Source organism: Lineus longissimus, chromosome 16 (genome assembly GCF_910592395.1).
Source record: "Lineus longissimus chromosome 16, tnLinLong1.2, whole genome shotgun sequence".
NCBI lineage: Eukaryota > Metazoa > Nemertea > Pilidiophora > Heteronemertea > Lineidae > Lineus > Lineus longissimus.
The window spans coordinates 12,852,899-12,876,471 of NC_088323.1; the positions used below are offsets into that span (position 1 = coordinate 12,852,899).

At 42.1% G+C, this 23,573-nt stretch overlaps 2 protein-coding genes across 5 annotated transcripts; both read right to left on the reverse strand.

The window, feature by feature from the left end:
- Positions 1-819: 819 nt before the first annotated feature.
- Positions 820-23,514, reverse strand: LOC135500329 (SWI/SNF-related matrix-associated actin-dependent regulator of chromatin subfamily A-like protein 1). Of its 4 annotated transcripts, none has more exons than XM_064791729.1 (14): positions 23,434-23,514; positions 20,604-21,692; positions 19,975-20,025; positions 19,311-19,491; positions 18,393-18,543; positions 17,438-17,665; positions 15,552-15,723; positions 13,893-14,080; positions 12,104-12,174; positions 10,671-10,770; positions 9,902-10,084; positions 7,614-7,808; positions 1,881-2,010; positions 820-1,177 (listed from the first exon to the last, which is right to left on the reverse strand). In XM_064791729.1, exons 2-14 carry the CDS (start codon positions 21,658-21,660, stop codon positions 1,041-1,043), a joined length of 2,844 nt encoding a protein of 947 aa, XP_064647799.1. In that variant the 5' UTR covers positions 21,661-21,692; positions 23,434-23,514; the 3' UTR covers positions 820-1,040. The 4 variants fall into 4 exon arrangements, with proteins under 4 accessions (XP_064647799.1, XP_064647800.1, XP_064647798.1 ...); XM_064791730.1 differs by having other exon boundaries at positions 23,371-23,504; XM_064791728.1 differs by having other exon boundaries at positions 23,365-23,504.
- On the reverse strand, positions 2,916-4,983 carry LOC135500763 (uncharacterized). The gene is made up of 2 exons (XM_064792413.1): positions 4,820-4,983; positions 2,916-4,609 (listed from the first exon to the last, which is right to left on the reverse strand). Exons 1-2 carry the CDS (start codon positions 4,981-4,983, stop codon positions 3,367-3,369), a joined length of 1,407 nt encoding a protein of 468 aa, XP_064648483.1. The 3' UTR covers positions 2,916-3,366.
- Positions 23,515-23,573: the final 59 nt, after the last annotated feature.

Genomic DNA, 23,573 nt, shown 5'->3' on the forward strand with positions numbered 1-23,573 from the left:
TGACTCCCACAGGGACAGTTTAAAATGTAGGTGCCCTGATCACATAGAGTAAGGTTAAAAGCGGCACTTTAATCAAATTCTTCTTTGTTCATGTCGGTTTGTTCACAAGTGGGAAGGACATATTGTGACGTCCCGATTATCATCCTTGGTTGCAACAGTGTGCTTCGAGTTTTGGACAAATGGCTTCAGTGGCAGAGTTGGAGCACAACCAGTCGTACTGTGATGAGTCATCTCTACTTCTTCAGTGTTTGCTCTGCACTTGGAGGTGATTTTTCTCCAGGGAGTATTCCTCCTCCAAGGTGGGATGAGCGTTTAAGCGTGACTACAATTATGCGCCAATTGGGTTCATTGGCCTAGTGACTACGACTTTTTCCAGGTCCAGTGACTCCGACCTTCGTCAGAGGTAGAGGCCACGCAAGCAACTCATATTTCTCCCTTGGTAGGGTCTTTGACCTGCCCTGGCATAGACACCAGATACAAGGAACCTTGGTTTAGTCTCATTCGAAGGACTGTGAAGAGCCAGGAAATTTAGTTCCTTGAAAGCCACGCCGGTTCATCCAGCAATACACCCTGGGTTCTCCCGGGCTCTGCTATTGCATGGTAGCCAGCAGTGTTAACCACCAGGCTGTAAGGCTCCATGAGGAGCCACCCCAAATCCCCACAGGCCTTGCAGTAGCCGGCAGACATGCCACTGTTTTTCCAAATCATCCAGGATGATGATGGATGCCATACTATCGTATAGACCAGCAGTACCGGTGCAAGGTACGCCAGCAAAGAAAAAATACATGAGATAAGAGAAGTTACATGCAGACATTTTAAGCATCACATAATTTTATTATACAAAAAAATTACATGCTCTCTCAATTTCCTGAGAAAGCGATCACAGCCTTTGAAAATCCTCTGCATAAAAAATGTTTAGGCCCGACTTGAATATCCTCCATATTGGCAACGCAGTAAGAAGCATAGACATAAAGATGAGAAAACTGGTTCATTGATTTTCACCACCGGCCTGCCTTTGTACCAGAATGTCTCATGGTCTCTCACATCCACCAGTCCTCGTTATCCATATCAAACTCATCTGGTAGAATCGTAGATGACCTCTCAGGAGCCGGCGGGATCTTGGGTTTCTTGACCAGAGGAGCTGCAGTTTCCTCATCCTTTAAGGGAATCACTCCCTCTGAAACAGAAATGATGTTAGTTGGGGAATGTAGCAGAAGTACAGTGGAACCTCCCTTAGCGGACACCTCTCTATTAAGGACCACCTCTCTATTAAGGACACTAGTTTTGTTCCCTAAGTTGTTGTTTCAATTCAATTTGACCTCTCTAATCAGGACACTGGTTAGTCCCGAGGGTGTCCTTAATAGAGAGGTTCCACTGTATTTTGAGGCCAAAAGTGAATATACATTTTGCTGGGGGAGCAAAAAAGTCTGCAATAATTTTGAACCCAACTGGGTTATTTTCATTCTGCAGCAAGCCAAATATACAGGGTGTTAAAATTTCAAAATAACTTTTCTTCTTTCAGTAACGCAAGCAAGCTGGACACACCCTTCCACTCAAAATGCAATGTCACACTGCCCAGACACCCGTTACGTCATGAAGGTCAGGTATACATCATTGACAAAACCATAATACCCTAAAGATTCATGCACTTGATTGGGACAACGTTTATTTAGTGTTGACCATCGTCACGTCACCATGCATTGCAGCTCTGATGGTTTTACATTACTGTAATGTGACGTGACGTGACGTCTTCGTAACGATTTTCCCCAATCAAGTGCATGAATCTCTAGTGACAGCCACCACTGCCTATCATTGGCACAATTCTACGAGTCACACACTTGCCAACAGATGTCGTCACCAGTTCTGAGGCAGGAACTTACCTCGATTCTGCATCAATATCATATCATCATCAAAGGCAGTCTTGAACAAATCGTCGTTCAAGTCATGAGACTGGTCGAAGAGGTCTTCTTCAAAGTACGACAGGATTGTCCTCTGAGTGACATGACGTTTCTGAAAATGATTGAAACACTATTATTTACATTCAAATTTATATAATCGCAACAGAGGAGTAGTCCCTGGCTTCTGTACTGGTCCTTGCCTGAAGAGTTTGCCCAAGAGTCACAGTTGAGAGCACTCCTGGTGCTCTTTTTCTCTGTTTGTGAGCCCTTTCTTTCTTTTCCATGAGCAATAATCCTGCAGCCCTCTGTGAATTCGCTTCCATTTTTGATAATGACTTGCTCTGCTTCACTTATTCTTCATTTCGTAAAAACTGAGTCGCAACAAAGTCTACAACACGATGTCAGATCGTCATTGAGAAACAACAAAGTTTACAACACGATGTCAGATCGTCATTGAGAAACAACAAAGTTTACAACGCGATGTCACATCATCATTGAGAAACCACATTGTGTCGTGATGTCATTCGAACTGTGCACTTCAAACAAGACAGATACAAGTCAACACCGGCCAACCCGATGAAGCCTAGAGGGGATGAAATGCCAGGCCTCAAATTTCCCCACAGCACTTGCGGGGGTGGTCAAACTGCCCCGAGGGCGGTCAAAAATACTGTGGAGAAAAAAAAAGAATTTGTTTTTTGTTGTTTTCTCTAAAATGACCCTCCTGAGTCATTTTATCCACTTTAAAAGGCAATAATATGACTGCAAACGGCTTGAAATTGAATGATATTGAACTCAAGATATTAAAACCTTTAAAAATTCCTGTTTCGCCTATTCCTGTTTCGCCTATTCCTGTTTCGCCTACAAAATTCCTGTTTCGCCTATTCCTGATTCGCCTATTCCTGTTCCGCCTATTCCTGTTCCGCCTATTCCTTTTTCGCCTATTTCCTGTTTGGCCTATTTCCTGTTTGGCCTATTTCCTGTTTCGCCTATTCCTGTTTCGCCTACTTTCCAGTACCCCTACAATAAATCGACTCTCCCACGGGGAACCTTAGGGATGCATGTCCATTTTATGGGGAAAATGTGAGGGGACAATTGGATGATGTTAACGATGTGATGACAATTTGACTAATCAAATGCCATCAACTTTGTTAACAAACCATGCCATGACCGTTTTGAAAGAGTCACCTTGAAAGCGGGGACAGTCCGGGACTTATTTGACCATAGGACCATAGGACCATACTGACACACAGTAAAAACTAATAGATTAAGTAGAGTAAAGCAGTCGTTTATTTTGTTTATTTGTTTATGAAAACTGAATTCATGAGTTTTTGATAAAAATACATAATATTGTACATTCTCATAATTATCAAATTATCAAAATCAGCTGTAAAACCCATGTCATAACATACATGTAGGTACAGCACATATAAAGTCAAACAAGGTGGAAAATACATATCATGATATTATGTCAGACAAGGTAACTGATGGCATCAACGTAACTCATTATGTCCCTCTCTCCATTGACGTATTGTTCTTTGAGGCGTAACATGCGTTCGTCAACGCGTACATATGTGGCTCTCCTCGGTTTTGGTCGGCCGCCGGCTTCGAGTCTCTGAATCTCTGACCTTTGAAACATTTCTTCTCGTTTGAGGAAGCGAACTAGTTCGTAGAGGTTTGGGTGAGCATGGCCGGTGTACGTATTAATCTTGTGGTGCCACCCCTCCACAGCATTGATTGTTCGTGGTTGATCAAGCCTGTCATAATGATTCCATAGAGTTCGGTCGAATCTTGCATCCATGTCGTCTATCCAATTCGCCGTAACGTAGTCATTGAAAGCAGCAGCCTGTAGGATGGCGGGTGCTTCGTTCATCGTCGTCATCCACACTTCGTCAAGGCGGTCAAGGGGTACTAAAGGCAGGGCGAGCGTTCGTCTGATCCATTTACGGATGGGATCCATGTTGTCTGCATCACGGTACTGTGCTGCTAATCCTAGTCTCTGCACGCTTCGATGTATTGCCTGACCGAAGTGAAATCTGCATCCTTTTAGTTGTGCCCCCGGCAATTCCCCACGACATGCTTGAAGAGCGCTCATTTCGTAATCCACGACTATTGTATTCGGGTTGAAGGCCACGTTTTCGTTCACTTCACGAATTTTGTCGCTGATGAGACGGATAAAGCGTTCATATGTGGCTTGGCGTTTGTCCGGTAATAATCCATATAAGAGCGGGAAGATCTGTCCGTATATTTTCGCATGTACTGTGTACAGTTGGGTGAAAATGTTTGGTGCTATATAAAATGTTCCATCCATGAACACAGTGTCTGCTATGGCGACTTTCATCAAGCTTTCCACACTCCCAAATATGATGAGCTTATCAATATCCCCATCGTTCGCAATTAAAAAATCTCCACCATCGGCCGTTTGCCGCCACTGTCCCTCCAATATGATATCTTCCCGTAAGGCAGGTAGTAATGGCATTTGCTTCCTTCTATGCGAATAAGCCGCTGTATGACATCCGATAAAGTTGGGAAGATACACCGAGACATCGTCCGATAGAATTCCTTGTTCTGCAGAGTTTGCGACTTCTTCTTGATAGATACGGGGTATGGGAACAACTTCTTCGAATGCCCGTCGTTTAATCCCACGCACGATCTTTTCTGCTGTTAGTTTGGCTGGGTTCGATAGGTGGTTGTGTTCTCCTACTTTAATGACGCTGAAAGGAAAATCAAAAAGTGCTATACATCCGTGCTACAATGGGCGGCGAATTTAGCATTCAACTTATTTTGTCACATAATTAAGTTACAGTACGATTAGGTAAAGCAACTTAGAGCAAACAAACTAATTATGTTATTACTTTATGGTATATGCTAAGTATGTCTAATCAAATTGAGCCATGTGTATCTGAATTGAACCATAATATTACCTATTTGCTCTATCAGTAACTGCATTAGCCCTGCACGTCTCTACGATACATTTCCAGTGTCTTTTGCCATCCCTTCCTTTTCTGTTCAATCGAAACTTGAATTCTCTGTAGATTAGACTTTCCCCTCCTCTTTTGGTCGGAACAAATTGAGCTTCATCAGCCATCATGCAAAGTTGTTTTGAGTGTGAAAAGCCCCTGCATGACCTCTTTATTTATATGGAATGAAACCCTCGAGAAAATATTATTTTTCAATAGGAAGCCATCACATCGTTGAACGCAATGAAATCAGGAATAAAAGAACAATGTAGCTATAGGTATTCTTTCTATTAAGAAGCCAGTTACTGACTAAGACAAAAGAAAGAAAATCCACAATATAAAATGCAGGCCTAATAAACCTTTCTCAAATCTAATGATAGGGTAAAACTTTCTTACTATTTTATATCTTGCCTTTTAAAAAAACGTTTTGATCGGAGCGGTCTTGGTATCGTAACCAATGACCGCCTGGGTAGGTATAAAATGCGTGACGTCATCTTCACAAGCAACAATAAGGCGGAGTTCCGGACACCAGGCTGGATCATTCTTTGACGAAAACGGAACATATATACCTTTCAAATCGTATTTAATTTGTTTAATTTTGAAACCTTTTAGAATAGAAATTAATACCTCGCTGTCGGTCATTTGTTGTATAATCAAGACCGCTCGGGTAGACCTCAAATTACGTCCAAAACGTTATACAACCAATGACCGCCAGCTCGGTATTGATGCCTTAAGTAAGGGACGGTTCATATTCCTACGTCTGTGGGGAGGTTAGCAATACATTTGAATAGGCGAAACAGGAATAGGCGAAACAGGAATTAGGCGAAACAGGAATAGGCGAAACAGGAAATAGGCGAAACAGGAATAGGCGAAACAGGAAATAGGCGAAACAGGAAATAGGCGAAATAGGAATAGGCGAAACAGGAATAGGCGAAACAGGAATAGGCGAAACAGGAATACACCGGTCAAACTGCCCCGAGGGTGGTCAAAAATACTGTGGAGAAAAAAAAAGAATTTGTTTTTTGTTGTTTTCTCTAAAATGACCCTCCTGAGTCATTTTATCCACTTTAAAAGGCAATAATATGACTGCAAACGGCTTGAAATTGAATGATATTGAACTCAAGATATTAAAACCTTTAAAAAAGTGGAAATTATTGAAAAATGATGTGTTAATTTTGAAAAATGCCGCAGAGTGCTCATTTCTCCACAGCAATTTTCAAAAAAATTCTGTGGAGGTTTTCGCGAGAATTGAGGCCTGAACGCGTGTTGGTGGAGTAACACAACAGGCCAGATTACAGTTGCAGTATCTAGTTTCACTTCTAACATCCTCTGTTCGTAACCTCTAAGTTTGACCAGATCTCCAAATAGTTAAGCCTTGCTGGTCAGATGGTCTGCCTGTATGTAATGTAATGTAATGTAATGTAAAATTTATATAGAGCGCCTTACCACCGTGAAAAAACGTGTTCAAGGCGCTACACCTCAAAAAGCTCCACGGAATAGCCATGCCTTCAGCTGACGCTTGAAGGAGAAAATATTGGTACTTGATTTGATTTCAGGGGGGAGCTGGTTCCATAGGAAGGGGCCACATGCAGAAAAGGCTCTGTCGCCATACGAGGTCCTGGTGCGTTTTGCTAGCAACCTGACACTAGATGAGGACCTCGTATGACGAACAGTTTTTGCGAGAGGAAGATGAAGATAACCAGGGGCCAGTCCGTGGAGCACCTTGAAACAGTGAAGTAGCACCTTGAACTGAACCCGTGCCTCAATCGGAAGCCAGTGCAGTTCTTTTAGCACGGGTGTGATATGCTCACGCTTCCGTTTTCTACTGACCAGCCTCGCAGATCGATTCTGTAACAGTTGGAGAGGAACAAGGGATTTTTTAGGCAATCCGTATAGTAGCCTGTTATTGTAATCAAGTTTTGACGTGACAAGTGCATGAACAAGCCGCTCAGTACAAGGCTGATTAAGATACTTTCTGATCCTACCTATCTTATATAAGCTAAAATTGGCGGCCTTGCAAACATTTTTTATCTGAGCTTGCATGCTCATGCCCTCATCCAGCCAAACACCAAGATCCTTCACACTGCTTGACTTAGGGACCCAGACTCCATTTACAGTGTATGTTATGGGTAATACTGCTGGGTCATAGGATGTAGGTTACTACAGCAGGAGATCAGATCTTGCTTGAAAACAGTACTAGCCCAGCCTCTATCCTGGATCAAGTATAAAGACAGAGTAAATTTGTGAATGGTGCCTTCGTCGGGTCTGGCATAGTCTGCAAGCCATACCAATGCATCAAACTACAGCAGAACCTCTCTATTAAGGACACCCTTGGGACTGACAAGCGCTGTTCTTAATAGAGAGGTGTCCTGAATAGAGAGGTCAAATTTAATGGAAACAACCCAATTGGGACCAAAACTAGTGTCCTTAATAAAGAGGGTGTCCATAATAGAGAGGTGTCCGCTAAGCCAAGAGAGGTTCCACTGTATTGTTTGAAGATTCAATATTCACATACATTCTGCTATGATGAGGTGAAGGGGCAAAAAGGGTAGGTTCTCTGAATGGATGAATGCTCCAAACCATCATGGTCAGTATTTCCAATTTATTTTTATCCAAAGGTCTGATATGAGAGGAAGACACTGAGTGCACTTGGAACCTTCTTCATGGCCTACTTGGAACCTTCTTCATGGCCTACTTGGAACCTTCTTCACCAGCCAGCACAAGTGCTAAAACTAAAAAAAGGAAAAGCAACACTTACTGAGACACCCATTTCAGTTTTATCAGCAGTGGTGAAGTCATCCTTGGTGAGTCCGGCTGACTGCAGTACATCCAGCTTGTTCTGAACGAGCGGCCAAATGTAGTCATCGGCTGTGCCCTTGGCCATCAGGTACTGCACGTTGACGGAATCCTTCTGGCCGATTCTGTGGACGCGATCTTCAGCTTGGGTCAGAATCTGAAAAAGGAAATGAAATAAGTCGCCTAACCATAACCGCTGCAGCCAGAACAAGGCACAGTGCTTCATACATTCTAAGCAGTGCTACAGTGTTTAGAATTGGTCACCTACGGGCAATTTTTATCACATCAACCTGCAATCATCATCGCATGCAAAATGAAACGGCCAGGGGCCATTGTGCTCACCGTATAGATATTTGGTGCTTTGTAATTCATCCAGATTAAGAAACATTGTACATGTATAGTATATAGGTCAAACCAAAGTCGGTATGACATGTGATGTATCGTTGCTTGGAGTAAGTACCATAAGAATATCATCAAAAACAAGTCAATAATAAACGAGATATTGCACTTTTTACCTATTTTAGTTTTGGCCTCCTGGCGGCCGAGTTGAGTACCAGATCAGATCGAAATTCGGTGTCCGAGGTTACATGACGTAGGGAGTCATGTGTATCAAATTTCAAGTTCAAAACTTTAGTGGTTAAGAAACGTGCCATAGTTACAATCAACGACAAATTTACGCCATTTGACCTCTGTGACCTTGAAAAGCAGGTCAGATCAAAAACTCATATGATATGTGATGTATCCTTGCTAGGAGAACCTACCATAAAAATGTTATTGAAAACGAATCACTAAAAATAAGCAAGATATTGCACTTCTTACTTTTTCCATTATGGCCCCCTGGTGGCCGAATAAAGAATCAGATCGGGCCAAAATTTGGCATCAGAGGTTATCTGATGTAGGGGGTTATATGCACCAAGTTTCAAGTTCATAGCTTTACTGGTTAAGAAACGTGCCATAGTTTACACTCTAACGGCCAATTTACGCCATATGACCTCTGTGACCTTGAAAAGTAGGTCAAATTGAAAACCCGTAAGATATGTGATGTATTCTTCCTAAGGGTACCTACCATAAAAATTTTATCGAAAACAAGTCACTTTTAAGCGAGATATCACACTTTTTAGATTTCTACTTTTGGCCCCCTGGTGGCAAAGTTGAGAATCGGATCAAACTGAAATTCAGCACCAGAGGCTATGTGATATAGGGGGTTATATGTACCAAGTTTCAAGTTCATAGCTTTAGTGGTTAAGAAACGTGCCATAGTTTACACTCTAACGGCCAATTTACGCCATATGACCTCTGTGACCTTGAAAAGTAGGTCAAATTGAAAACCCGTAAGATATGTGATGTATTCTTCCTAAGGGTACCTACCATAAAAATTTTATCGAAAACAAGTCACTTATAAGCGAGATATCACACTTTTTAGATTTCCACTTTTGGCCCCCTGGTGGCAAAGTTGAGAATCAGATCAAACTGAAATTCAGCACCAGAGGCTATGTGATATAGGGGGTTATATGTACCAAGTTTCAAGTTCATAGCTTTAGTGGTTAAGAAACGTGCCATAGTTTACACTCTAACGGCCAATTTACGCCATATGACCTCTGTGACCTTGAAAAGTAGGTCAAATTAAAAACCCGTATGATATAAGATGTATATTTGCTATGAGTACCTACAACAAAAGTTTCATCGAAAACAAGTCACTAATAAGCGAGATATCACACTTTTTAGATATCCACATTTGGCCCCCTGGTGGCCAAGTAGAGAATCAGATCGGACAGAAATTTAGTGTCACGGGTCATCTGACCTAGGGGGTCATGTGTACAAAGTTTTAAGTTCATAGGCCTAGCGGTTAAGAAACGTGCCACTGTTTTTGAACTAGGATACGACGGACAACGACGACGACGACGACGGACGACGGACACTGCGGTATTGTATAGACTCCCCTACGGTGAGCCAAAAATGTTGTTGTGGGTTGACCATATTATTTTCAGGATTTGGGGGTCTGAGTTTTTGGGGTCATTTTGACATGTGAATCGACCTTTTCTGCCATGATGGGTTAATTATGACCCGCGAGACCGCAATATTTAGGCTACTGAATTAAAACTTCATCATAATAGAGAAGAAAATCATAATTCATAAAAAATGGAAAACACATCCATACTGGTGAGTGAGACCATGTATCAGAACCTCAAATTCAATTGTTTTCTATACAACCTTGTCTCACGCACTGAATTACCAGTAACCTATACTTACACCAGGATTCCAGAAAAGTTCTGCAAACACCACCAGAGATGCCGCGGTTAAGTTGAGGCCGGTGCTGGCAGCCGTGATGGAAAGCAGCGCCACCTTGATGTCTTCATTGAACATAAACTTATCACAAACGACCTTGCGTTGTTCAGATGGCGTCCGCCCGTCAATGCGGATGAGACCATGGTTCTGAAAAGACATTATGAATTAAATTTTAAATTTTAAATTAAATTTAAATTTGTTCTCAACATACTCCGTCGCTGATTTTTCGTCGGTATCGTATGCTAGTGACGTCACCCTGCATGTGTATCTGTGAGCCTATTGTCTGAAAATGGCGCAACCCTCAAAGCTGCATGCTTGTCTCCAACAGATGTGGTTGACTATTTTGCAGATTCTGATTGTGAAAGAGGCCATTTTGAAAGTGATTCCTTCTCCGATTATGAAAGTGAAGGGACAGACGATGATGATCAGAAGGGTCAGATGGACCCTGATGTCAGAGACTGTTTCAACATTTACCATTACATCAGAAAGTTTTATTGACTATTGGGCATCATCAGGACATCAGACAGAACAAGAAACCAGACAGTAGATCGTAATGACACCATTATTTTATATTTTATAAATATAAAATGTACGAAAATGCCTTAAAACCGAGCAATCTAAGGTTAAAATCATAAAAACCTTTGGGCAGTGAAACAGTTAAAAATGCAGACTGTTAAACAGCCAAAATATGATTTTTCTTATTGATAACAGTTTCAAACGAAAAACTGCTAACCTTTCTCGAGATTGCATCTTCTAGGGCATCGAGCATCTCCGAATGGTGAGCAAAGACAAGGAACTTCTTCCCACTCTCCAGAAGATCCAACACGTAACTCCTGAATAATGACAGACCGGCATAGTTAGAATACAATAACCACTTTCAAAGCTTCACGCTCCCGAAACAATGACAATGCAATACTTAATAATAATAATAATAATAAATACCGGATATTATAGTGCCTTGTACAAGCTAAGCATGCTCCAAGGCACTTTACAATGGAGTTTAGAAGCAAATATGTGGACCGTATCAACCTGTAAAGTTCAGATGCGACAAGTGCCTAGTTTTGGTAGAGCGGGTCACATATTTGGATTTAAAACAGTTTGATAGTGGTAAAACAGATTGATTAAAAAAATTGAGTCTCTAAAACATATATGGCACATTCGGAATATTAGTCTATGATGATATTAGATGATATTATCAATTTTGATCAGTAATTCGTAATAGCATGCCGCGAAGTTACTATTTATAGCTCACAAGATCATTTGCATAAGATATTGATGACGTTTTAGTCACGTGACAGGCGGACATCGACACTTATTTCTACACATTTGAGCTTATTCCAAAGTAAATTATCTTTGACCCTGCATTGTTGTTTTTAGCATGAATGATACCATAGAGTCAGAGAGAGAAATATTCAGAACAATTATGTGGTATTTCCAACACTCGGACATGTGCCAGATTGAATCTAACTGCCCAAGTCAGAAAGCCTGAAACCATTACGAAACCGCATTTTGTCCGACATTGCCTGTAATTCAACGATGGGGAAATAGAGGGCAGCAGCTGCAGTGACGTCATCTTCGCGGAATGCTATTAGACGACATTAAGTAAGCTGAAGTAACTAAAATAACGATGTTCGCAAGTTGGAGTGTTATGCAAGTTGGAGTTATGTCGGGTAAACTTAACTAGTCACGTGTGACGAAATAACTCGTCACCTGCCCCTGGGACCGGGTTTTTCTTGCAAGTTCACTCATCAGCCGTCCTCAAGGGGTTAATGCATGCAAAAATGAATCATATCAATTCATAATTTTTCATCACCGTCGTCCCGATTTTGACCTCCGTCCCAAAAAATATTCATATTCTATATATTTGCAGAAAGTGTTTTTTGTCTATAGTTCAGCTCCAAACTGTGCACTAAATCTGTCAACCATGATTATCATGTTATTTAGGCCTGATTCCTATTTACAGTGTATCTCCGAACTGCACTTGATACAATCTATTCACCCAGTATTCTTCCGTCAATACTAATCGGTCGCTCAAAATAGTCTTGTGTTTCTCCCCTTCTAATTTTAAGATTTAAAAAATTTAAAATATAAATTCCCCTCCCACTGATTTTTTCAAATTAGAGTGTTGAAAAACTAAACATTAATTTGTTATGGCCTTATACTCACTTGACAGCGGGAATCTTAGCTTTTGATGTCTCGGCATAGTAGGTCAGCAGACAGCCTCGACGCTCCATTCCCTGAAAGTGCAACATATTTCAAACGGGCCATCTATCTATCTATCTATCTATCACATTTATATAGCGCCCTTATCAGTCCTATATTGGGCCGTTCAAAGGCGCTTAACAAAAACAGAGTCTCTATAAGAAGTATAGTCTTTGACAACAATAAACAATTCTAATGTTCGTAATGTTGTTGAAAAAGGTGGGTCTTGAGGAGTGTCTTAAAAGTTGTGATGGAGTCCGCATTTCGAATATTACTGGGGAGGTCATTCCAGAGTGCTGCTGCGGCACACTGGAATGTACGCTCGCCAAATTTAGTCCTTGTGCGCGGGAGCACTAGCGAGATGGTATCTGCTGATCGAAGTACTCGCTGTGACTGACGGATCTCTAAAAAGTCAGACAGGTACTTGGGGGCCTGTCCTCGCATGGCTTTGAAAGCTAGCAGAAGTATCTTAAAATTAACCCGACTGACAATGGGCAGCCAATGCAGTTCACGTTAGACTGGAGATATATGAGGTCATCATAATGAGCTTCTTCCTCTTTTTCTTCTTCAGTGTTAGCTCTGCACTTGGAGGTGATTCTCTCCAGGGAGTAATCCTCCTCCAAGGCGGATGAGTGTTTATGCGTGCCATTACGGTTAGGCGCCAATTGGGTTTATTAGCCTAGTGAATCTGACTTCTGCAAGAGGTTGAGTCCACGCAAGCTACTCATGTTTCTCACTTGGTGGGGTCTTTAACCTGCCCTGTCATAGACACCAGATACAAGGAACCTCGGTTTAAAGTCTCATTCGAAGGTCTGTGAAGAGCCAGGAATTTTTTTAAAGCTTAAAAGCCACGTGGGTTCATCCAGAAATACAATCGGGATCGAACCCGGGCCCTATTGTGTGGTAGCCAGCACTGTTAACCACTAGGCCATGAGGCTCCCCATCATAATGAGTGAAGCACCCAGATTATGCCCCATATTGACCAGATGCTTCCATCTCCAGCCTGATATTCGCTCATAGCTGGGGACTTTATTGGCGAGATTCGAGCAGATTCGACCATTCGTTGACCGGCACAATGCACATTTAAAGGATCATTAGTACATGTATTATTATGAGATGAAAGTCTACACCACAATGTCACACTGTTGACGCTCGATTACCCAGCTATTGCGACGATAATGGAAATGTCATTGCGTCGTAATAGCAGGGTAAAGTGAACTCAGATTTTGGCGTGTACTCATATGGTGAGACAGGTTTATCGCGCTAGGACTTGTGCGAGCTGAAAATAACGAATAACATATTTTTCTACTATCTTAGAGCAGAAACATTTTCAGAAAAATAGTTTACTGATGAACCAGAAGAAGAACAAACCCGCCCATTCCTTTAATGTTAAAATCCACTCCAAGTCCAAGGGTTTAAATCAGAGCCATTTTTGCAGGTGCCCGACCGTCGACGACTCCTTGATGTCCTTCTTGGATTTGATACATGGCATGACGTCATTCTACCAACATGGCCGACGTATGTTTTTGACGCCAAGGTGTTTGTTCCTTGAACGGTCGATTTAAACGCCCAATGTATTTGATGTGGCAATCATTCTGCACAAAAATTTGGTTACTTTTAACTGGATTTTGAACGATTTTAAATGCTTTCTACTGACTCTTTAAGCATAATTGGTGAGCCAACTGTAGAAATACCAATATCATCCGTTTTTGTCATCAAAATACTTGGTCAATCGAGTTTCAAGTATATTTACCTTTAATTTCCCACTGCCCATGAGGTCAGCTGCTGCCTTCATCGTCTTGGCTGTTTTGATAGCAGCCGGGTCAAGAATGATCATTTCTCGACGCTTCTCCGGCAGTTGGTCGAGGACGTCGGTCTTCACGCGACGAATCATATTGCTCTCCTCGAGGATGAGCTGCAGCTCCGCCATATTTGACGAACCTTGAAAAGAAAGTGAAATTCTAAGAAAATGTAAGGAGATGTTACCCCTGCCGATAACCTGTTTTAAAGAAGACTGTAGCTTGAAACAGAGTTAGATTCCTCAAAACCGCCACAGAAACGATCACCTGCACGCCATCTATCAGTAGGTGGGAAAACTGTGGAGCAGACGATCTTTTCAATGAAACTCAATGAATAATGCATAGGCGCTTGTTGCAATTGGGCGACGGTGGCAGTTGGAGGGTTAAAATAGTCAAATATGTCCAGCTCTAAAAAGATGGAAATTTTTTTGCTATTTTATCTGTGCCCTTCTGACCAACCTCGAATGAGGCAGTAAAAGATCAGATATATGGCATAGAAAATCTGTTCTCTCTTGTAATATGAGTTCAGGGGCATTGAACCTAAATAAAATGAGACAGAAAGATGCTGTGAATAAAAATACGGTTGAATCTCCCTTAATAGCGGACACATGTATATTACAGACACCCTCTATATTAAGGACTCTATCATATTAAGGACACGAGTTTTGGTCCCAAATTGGTTGTTTCCATCCAATTTGACCTCTGTAATCAGGACACCTCTCTATTAAGGACAGCTCTTGTCAGTCCCAAGGTTGTCCTTAATAGTGAGGTTCTGCTGTATTGAGTTGAGAGCTGAGCGTCAACTGGGGAATTATTAGCCCTATAAACAATATTGGGCGATTGTAATAGCAGTAGGAGGAAACCAGAGACCCCGGAGGAAATCTATGCTGTCTAACAGAATCATTCTCTATATCACATGAGTGTACCGGGACCGACCGGGAATCGAACCCGGGACCTCAGAGGTGAGAAGCGCTGATGTTACCACCGCACCACTCTGACACCCTCTGAATGAGTAAGACTAACAAATTCTACACCTCGCGGTGAGTGTATTTTTCTGGCAGGCTTTATCAGGAGGCGCCTGAAGCCGGAACCCCAAAGATGGATTTGTTCCTCCTTTATACAGTATCAGAAGAATTAACTTAGGATTCTATCAATTCAAATGGCCCTCTTTTATGGACCTCTCTAGAGATATTCGCCCCAAGATGTCCTGCTGACTCCCTTTCAGTGTTCTCCACAACAATTTCTTTAGGCCGGCTGCTGTAGCCATACTTTGACACAATTTAGAATTCACTTCAGTTCTGTCCAGGTCGGCAGCAAAATCTGTCCGGGTGCCCTAACAGTAAAACTATTACCAACTCTATGAATCTGTCTGGGTGCTAACTTTTTTGTCCGGGTGCTAAAGGTGGGAAAAATGATTCTGTCCGGATGCTGCGCCTGGACAAAAAGCATGAAGAATCCAGGTCTTTCATCACACAAGTGGGATGCGCATGCAGCCCAATTCACCTTGAGGAGAAGGGGGCTCACGGGGTCAAAACAAGAGTGTGTGTCAAGGATTTCACTGACTACAAAACAGGAATAGGATAGGATTATATTCAATTTTGACCTCTACCTACCACTATAATCCCACGCATTTGCAAACTGAGTTTGCTTCCCATCACAATATCTTACACCAAAGTCGTGGAATTTGTCAAAAACCTTCGAGTTGACTGCTGATAGCTGTGGGAAGAGTTCTTTCGGACGTGAAAGTGCTGGTGTACCCGATAAAAGTATAACTCTGCTGGCCGCCTAGAAAGAAAGAGGGAATACTGGAAACATTGAACAATGAAGAAGCTTGACAACCTAAGAAATGCTGATCATTTTCATTCTGTTTCTTAACCCTTTATTTCCACTGCCAAATCACATATTACTAAACAAGAGGCAAGACTTTCCTGTCGGAGATCGTGGAACACGACTGCCATCTAGTACGCCTTGCTCGAACCAGCACAGGTCTGTGACGTCATCGTATCAACTGATCACGATTGGCTACGACGTAAATCACGTCACGACGTCGCTGCCTTGTTGGACCTATCCGTGTTTTATCGCATTTTTCATGTGAACTTGCGTGATACTTTGAAAAAAGACAATTTTGAATGCATTTTAAAAGGACAATATAGTCAGTAGCTAGGCCGGCAAGATAAAGTTACACAAAGCTGCCAATAGGGGTCTCTCACATCCCACAGTTGGTCGAAATTCACGCTTGTACGAGGTATATATTTAGAGCTTAGTCTGACATGATCAAGGGCCCTTACTGTGTATACTAGTCACTTGAAGATGGCCAAATTAATCCCCCTTTAAAGGACTTTTGAGTCATCTGGTTACATTACATGATGATTAAAATGACTCAGGGAGGTCAAAATAACTATTTCTAAAAATAATAGGTGGCACTGTTTTTAACTCTTTCACTGCCAGCCCTATTTTAAAGTTATTCCCCCATCTTGTCAGCATTTTGGCCATTTTTACCACTTTTTTGTAGCAGGAGCCAAGGGCCCTCTTTGGCGCCCTCGACCACACCCTCGGCCACATGCAGCTTGATCCCCACCTGCAGCAGGCTGTGCCCCCTGCCCACCATCACCTGAGTCATTGTCACTACTACTTATATCATTACCCCCAACTGCCTGGTCATTATCACCATCAGAATCAGGCTGATCACGCAAATTGGTCTCAAATGGGTCTATCTTCACCAATTCACCTGACTCGAAATACCCACTTCCTGGTGATGAGATTGAGCCGAATGCTTCCGAGAACACTTCGGAGGACATGGCGGGAGGTTTAAATCAACGTAGAATCAATTGTTTGGTTTACTTTGGATGGGTAGATGGAAACACTGAGATAACGTTTTAAAACGTTATTGGCAGTGAAAGAGTTAATGAACAGATTGGCCATATGTATGGACACGAGGCCTATGCTATTATACAGACTCACCGTAGCATAGGGTTACAACCATATATACGCAATGAAAGTTGCTAACATCTTCATGATGTAGACGTTTATTTACACTATATACATATTCCACGATCGATTTCGGTTCGCTTGAACCCTCATCAGGCGGTATACAAGACTGAATGAGAACCACAGACTGGTGACATACATACTATTATACATTATGCAATACTTGAGTAATTATAAGTGAGCTAAATTTAGAATAGTTGTAGTTGCATTACCTTTCTACAACTATTCTAAATTTAGCTCACTTATAATTACTCAAGCATTGCATAATGTATAATAGTATGTATGTCACCAGTCTATGGTTCTTATTCAGTCTTGCATACCGCCTGATGAGGGTTCGAGCGAACCGAAATCGATCGTGGAATATGTATATAGTGTAAATAAACGTTTACATCATGAAGATGTTAGCAACTTTCATTGCGTATATATGGTTGTATCGCTATCTGGACTCCCTCCCCAAGTTATACCATTGTAGCATAGGGTATCGGTGAGTAAGAAAGAAACTGAAGCTCACCTTCAAAATAGGAGCAGCTGCCTGACACCTCGCAGTCTTATGATTCTTCAACAAATGAGATTCGTCCATGATCACAACTCTGAACCGGGCCTTAAGTATGTCCTCAGCTTTCCTCACCACCAAATCGTAACTGGTGATATGGATGCGACCAAACGATTCGTTGTCACTCGTCGTCACAGCAACCTTGATGTCGGCTGCGTCGAGACTTGGCATCCACTTCTTGAATTGCTGGAAAAGGAAAAAAAAAATATTCAGATGTTGCACATCATTCAAGACCCCACTTGACCTCAACATTGAGAGTGATTACACTCGTCTAATGTCATTTTTGATTCAACTGAACTAACAAAACTAAGCCGAGAAAGGATCTCCTTCCTCATACCAGCTATCAAATATTGCATTGACTTAGAGAAAAAAGTCTGTTATCCGCCAAAAATTGGAAATTTGACATCCCTGGATTCTGAAGGATGTGCAAGATCTCTATACTAGAGACAGAAATAGGTGAACACTGACTGAGCCTGTTGAGTAAAGTCTAACACTTAGAACAAACAAGGTCGAGTTGGTTTGAGTTATATTTAAACATTCCCGGTTCAGTATAGCTCCCCGCTTCCCTTCAAGTTGGGGCCAAATTCTCATCCTTTCCCCGCCCCCAAGTAAATCTAAGGCGTATGGAGCCCTGGTTTTTGGATGGCATGTGTGCAATATGACCAAAACAGTTTTCTCCAGCCAGCGAAGTCTGCTGTGAACTCTAGACAATGCGCGAGTCTGTACATTGTATACACAGCATGTTGTGTATTCAAGAGAAAATGTTGCTAGGATTCACAGCAGGTAGCATCCAATCGGAGGCGGGGCTTTATAATGAGCCTAATGAATATTAACATAAAACAATGTTAACATAAAACTACTGCCTGTTGAATACACAGCATGCTGTGTACCCTCCTCCTGCTCTCTCACTTACCTGAGCCCATGCAAATCTCACAGAGGAGGGGGTCACCACCAAAACTGGCCACTCCTCCCTATAGTAGCACGCCAGGCATATTCCCTGTAGTGTTTTCCCCAGTCCCATATCATCAGCAAGGAGGACACGTCCCTTCCTACTGATAGCAAAGCTGAAAAGGCAAAATATAAGGTAGAACCTCCCTTAGCAGACACCTCTCTATTTAGGACAACCTCTCTATTAAGGACAACCTCTCTATTAAGGACACTAGGTTTAGTCCAAAATTGGCTGTTTCCATTCAATTTGACCTCTCTAATCAGGACACCTCTCTATTAAGGACAGCACTTCTCAGTCCCGAGGGTGTCTTTAATAAAGAGGTTCCACTGAGTAGTATGTTAAAATTGTCATTTTTATGTATATGCGCCAGTCACCCACACAAATCACGACCGCCCTCACGTTGCTTCCAACTCTTGGGCCGACGCACCAACCACTAGACCATGAAGGAAATCATCAAAGGCCGCGAGGCAAAGATTTGCCATATAACTGGGGCTTCAGTACCTCATATCTGTTGACCCCATCATCAAAAGCGTCCACAACCTGATTTCTGATTTGGATTAAGTAGTAGTAGCTAAGCAGGGAATCAGATCAGACTAAAAATAAAATTCCTTTCTAAATTTTCTGATATCTTCTGATGTAGGTGCACACTGATTTTGAGATCGCGGTGGTTAAGAAACATTCCTGTTACTGACATTCGTATATAGAAGACTGAGACCACAGTGACTGGTTGAAATGTCCATCACTTTGTTTTAAAAAGAATTCTAATTTCTTAAGCATTTCAAGTTCTAGTCAAAAGGGTGGTGCCAATGGTCATTCCTATAAAGTGGTGCGATGAACACTCCCAACAGTTACATCTTAATATGCTCAAAATTCAAAACAAACCTAACACCCTCTCTTTGAAATGGCATCAACGTCTGTACAAGACTTTCTTCAACATTCGACAAGTCTGCGACCGGGATGTGAACAGGGGGATATTTTCCACCAAGTTGAGTGCTGAAAACGGCTCTAACCATTGCCGGAAGTGCCTCAACAGTAACGCCATCTACCCGTCGTAGTTTCTCCGCTGAAACAAACATTGGACATGCTTGGCCTGGCTGCTAGAAAGTATGTTAGCGCGTAACATCATGTTGACTTGTCGCTTATGTACATAGTAGTTAGTACATACAACAGTACGTAAAATTGATGTTACATGCTGACATGTTTTCTAACAACTGCGTCCAGAGGTTTTTGATGAGAGAAAATATCCCATGACCAACTCAGCCTTGTTTCCCACCAAGGACAAAAATTTTCGGGAATCTCACAAATGCATTTCGGTCTTTTTACCACATTGCAGAATGGCCATGGGATGAGGTGGATTTCCCCCGCCATTCTTTGTCTTTGAACATGGTTAGAAATATGACTGTGTGTCCTGGGCCCGGATGCTAAATAACGTCGTTAGCTCATACATTGTTAGCATTAGTCTGTAAATTTCATTTAAAAGAGAAGCATTAGCGCCAACTGTGCAACTGGGTCCTGAGGAGGAAATACTGAGCACTGTAGAACTTACTGAGCGAGTAATAATCTCCCAATTTGAATGTCCAGTGTTTAGAAGTCGCATCTGAAATAATAAGAGAGGTAACGACTTTGAAATGGACATTTCCTTTCTATGCAAAAGGTCCAGAAGCTCTTCTGTCTTTTTTATCTCACTAATTACAGCACATGATATTGTGTAGACGCTTATTGTTGTGTCTGTTTCACAAAGGCCTATTAGTTTTACATGTATTATTGGCATTTGTACAGGTGCCCTTTAAAACCGGCTAAATAGCGTCTCCACAGTATATATTAGCAGCATAGATGTGAGCAAAATATTACGATTTCTGGGCACCCTTCATTGAGATGTTTACCTCCAAAGAGAAGGCCTTTTACAGGGCTTGAGATAACCCCCGAAAAGTGTCTTTTGAAACATGAAACTTGGCCCAGGACCCTCATGTTTGAAATTGTTAACGTAGAAATCTGTTACATGACTCCTCAGATTTTGTCAAGTCTTTAAGTTGACTCCCGAGTAATAGAGTCTAGCTCAAGCCCTGCTTTTTTGCTCACCCGAAGCAGTATCCAGTATCCAGTAAAAACACAGTATCCAGTAACTCCTACCGCCCTACATGTATGCTTCAAATCAAATATCGTCAAAATACATACCATAACAGCGTGTTGGCATCGATTTGAAAATCTCGATAACAGCAGGATGGTACAGGATGTTCACCTCGAATCTTTCCCGACTTATCAAACAACATGTTCCTTTCACAGTGCTTTTCTGCTGGTGAAACGCTGGAGCATTATTTCCAAGCGTCATTGCAACCTCTTCCGGCCTCATGCCTTTGCCCGCACCTCGACCAGCCACTGTCTGCACATACTTGTTTGGTTTATTCCACTTGTTAGGAAATGAAGTGTGTTGTTGATATTGCGTGTTCCCTTTTCCACCGAAACTGACAGAGTTAGTAGTACCAGGGTTATGGTCACCTGGTTTGTATCCAAATGCAGAAAATGCATTGCTTTGTTGAGGTATAGGTTTAGAAACTTTTTCCGTGCACTCATTCTGCTGCAGTCGTGTATCATTTGTTCCTTTCGTTTGATTAGCACCTGGAGTGTACGTCTTCGGGGTACATGTAGCTGTAGCATTCGAAGAAGGGCGAGAATAAAAATTTTCCTTTGGTAAGACAGAAGTAGATGGCGCTGTTGTTCCCTTAAACAATGTCTCCCCTCGTATTTGTGGTGCATTTCTTTGCGCACGGAGAGCGAGTGCCTTTTGTCGACGGGCATCGATCTCTTGCTGTGTACGAAGTTGCTGTGTAGAGATATCACTAGGTTTACTGGGAAGTCCAGTCACACACGTGTTGACACTTTTGAAAGATGTGACAAACGGCATTGAGTTTCCTTTGCCATTGGTGTTACCAAAAGAAGCACTGGACCGAGTTTGGTCTTTAGGGGGAATTGTCACGGTAGCACAGTTTGATGAACTGATGACAGAGTCTCGATTCGAATTGCTAGTAGCAACTGAAGAAACGCTGGGCGCTGCTTTGGCACTGCTGTGGAATGGCACTGAAGAACTGCCAGCAATCCTCGCCGATATTGGCGCAGATGCTAGTGGACTGTATGTCGTCGTGGCATTCTTTGCAGCTCTCTTCAAGAGCGCCTTTTGGCGGTTGGCCTCGATTCTCTGCCGCTGTTCAGCTGTAAGTTTAACAGAGTCTCCCATCTTGACTGAATCTTCGCTTCATTTGAGCCAAACTGAAAGTAGAAATCAGCTTACAATAGGCCCTTTGCCAGATATGCCTGTACCACCTAGGGTCGGCAAAGCAAACCATAGGTTATTATGCACTGGCTGAAGTTGGTTCCTTATTCCTTATTCCTGATTGTACTTATTCCCGATCCTCGGACGGTTATGGTTGGGGTTAGCATAGCCCTTTTATTGCCAATAATAACTGTATTTAGCCCTCACTATAATGAATTACTGACTTAGCGCCGACATTGGGAACAAGGAATAAGTAATTACATGTACCGGTACTTGAAAATCGGGCATAAGGAATAAGGAATAAGAAGTCAACTTCAGGCTGGTTTACCATGGTCAGTGACGCCAGAAAATGCCTCCCGAGCCATTGTCTGGCGTCTTTTACAGTAAAAATCTATTGTAAAGATGTATTGTTTTGCCGACCCTAGGTGGTACTGGCGTATTTAGCAAAGGGCCTATTCTTTTTTCGAATTTAAGTTTTAACAACAAAAAACATCTACATTCTGAAGGCCTTTGAAAATGAGACTGTTATACTTGGTAACTCTAACCAGAAAACCAGGTTGCCATTCTACCTAATACAGCGCCACGGTATAATCATCTGATTCTGAGTCTATCATAAGCTCATACTGTCTTGTATAAATTGATTGCCCTGGTACAGGTACATCACATGGTACAAGAAACCTCCATTTTACGTCACATTCGGAGGATGACGCTTCCCACATCACATCAGTCATTGTCAAAATCAACAAAGATTTTTTAAATAATGAACATTTGTGAGGTGGCTCTGAACTAATTGGGGAGGTGGACGTAAAACCAGAAATTTCATTCTTATGGCCTTTAGTTAGAGTTGACCCGCTACTACTCTATCTCCAAGATTCTAGATGCACAAAGACTGTCCGAGACAGGTGCGCAAGGATACTGTAAATTAGAATCCCCGGGGGTCACTCCTAAAGAAGGGGTATGCACATGTCCATGGAATTTGCGCTTTCACGCTTTTCCTGGGTGCTGATTTATAATATTGTGTTTGAAGGCCTAACGTTTAATGCAGGTTGATTTAGCGTATCCATTCCATGGCTGTGGGCTATTGCAGGTAGGCCTTTTTCTGGGACACGAATGTTATGATACCACTTTCTATGGGAGTGACCCTCCGGGACTAATGTTGTACGATATTGTATGGCCACCTCATGAGATGATCGTGCGTTATATTGCCAGTTTTTGAAGGGAATTACTACAATTAGTGTCATGACGTAAATGGCGACACAACGCAGAAGTGGCGATTCTTCAAGTACAATATCATCATGCCGTGCAACAATAGAATCATTACAATCAATCAGCAACCACATAACAGTCTCACCAACAACTGAACAAAAGGCACATTTTTTAAGCCTATCATTATCAAGGGACCTTTTACCATGTTAACACAGCTAGTGACAATGACGTGACAGTGACAGAGATAGGGCCTAGAGACTGACGCTGAGAATGAGTCGATCAGTATGACACTGACATCATTACATGATTAGGCCTACATTTTTCACTAGGCTAGACCTACAATACATGTCACTTGTCAGATGTAGGCCTACTATACAGTGATTCGACAGAGCTCGAGGGCTGACCTGCTGGCTCTTCTATGAATACCTTTTTTTCTCAAACGATTATCTGATCGAAAAAAACCTTTACTGCTGCACTGTCGGTGTCTCCAACAACAGCATTTTGGAGATTCCACGGATTCCACAACAATACCTTTGCATGACAAAATATCAAATCACTTTCAACATGTCGGAGGTGCTCAAAAAATTGACTTTTTCTTTCTATCAAAACGCCCCTCCGCGATGAAGAGTTCCATTTTTTAAACACATAACAACCCAAACCATGTCTTGGGA

Bases quoted from the DNA above. Each gene is read 5' to 3' on its own strand.
- LOC135500763 (XM_064792413.1), bottom strand. From the start codon at position 4,983: ATGGCTGATGAAGCTCAATTTGTTCCGACCAAAAGAGGAGGGGAAAGT. The intron at 4,610-4,819 runs GTAATATTATGG...TTTTCCTTTCAG, and splicing joins GTTACTGATAGAGCAAATAG to CGTCATTAAAGTAGGAGAAC.
- LOC135500329 (XM_064791729.1), bottom strand. From the start codon at position 21,660: ATGGGAGACTCTGTTAAACTTACAGCTGAACAGCGGCAGAGAATCGAG. The intron at 20,026-20,603 runs GTATGTATTTTG...TTATTATTTCAG, and splicing joins GATGCCAACACGCTGTTATG to ATGCGACTTCTAAACACTGG. The intron at 7,809-9,901 runs GTAAGTATAGGT...TTCCTTTTTCAG, and splicing joins AACTTTTCTGGAATCCTGGT to ATTCTGACCCAAGCTGAAGA.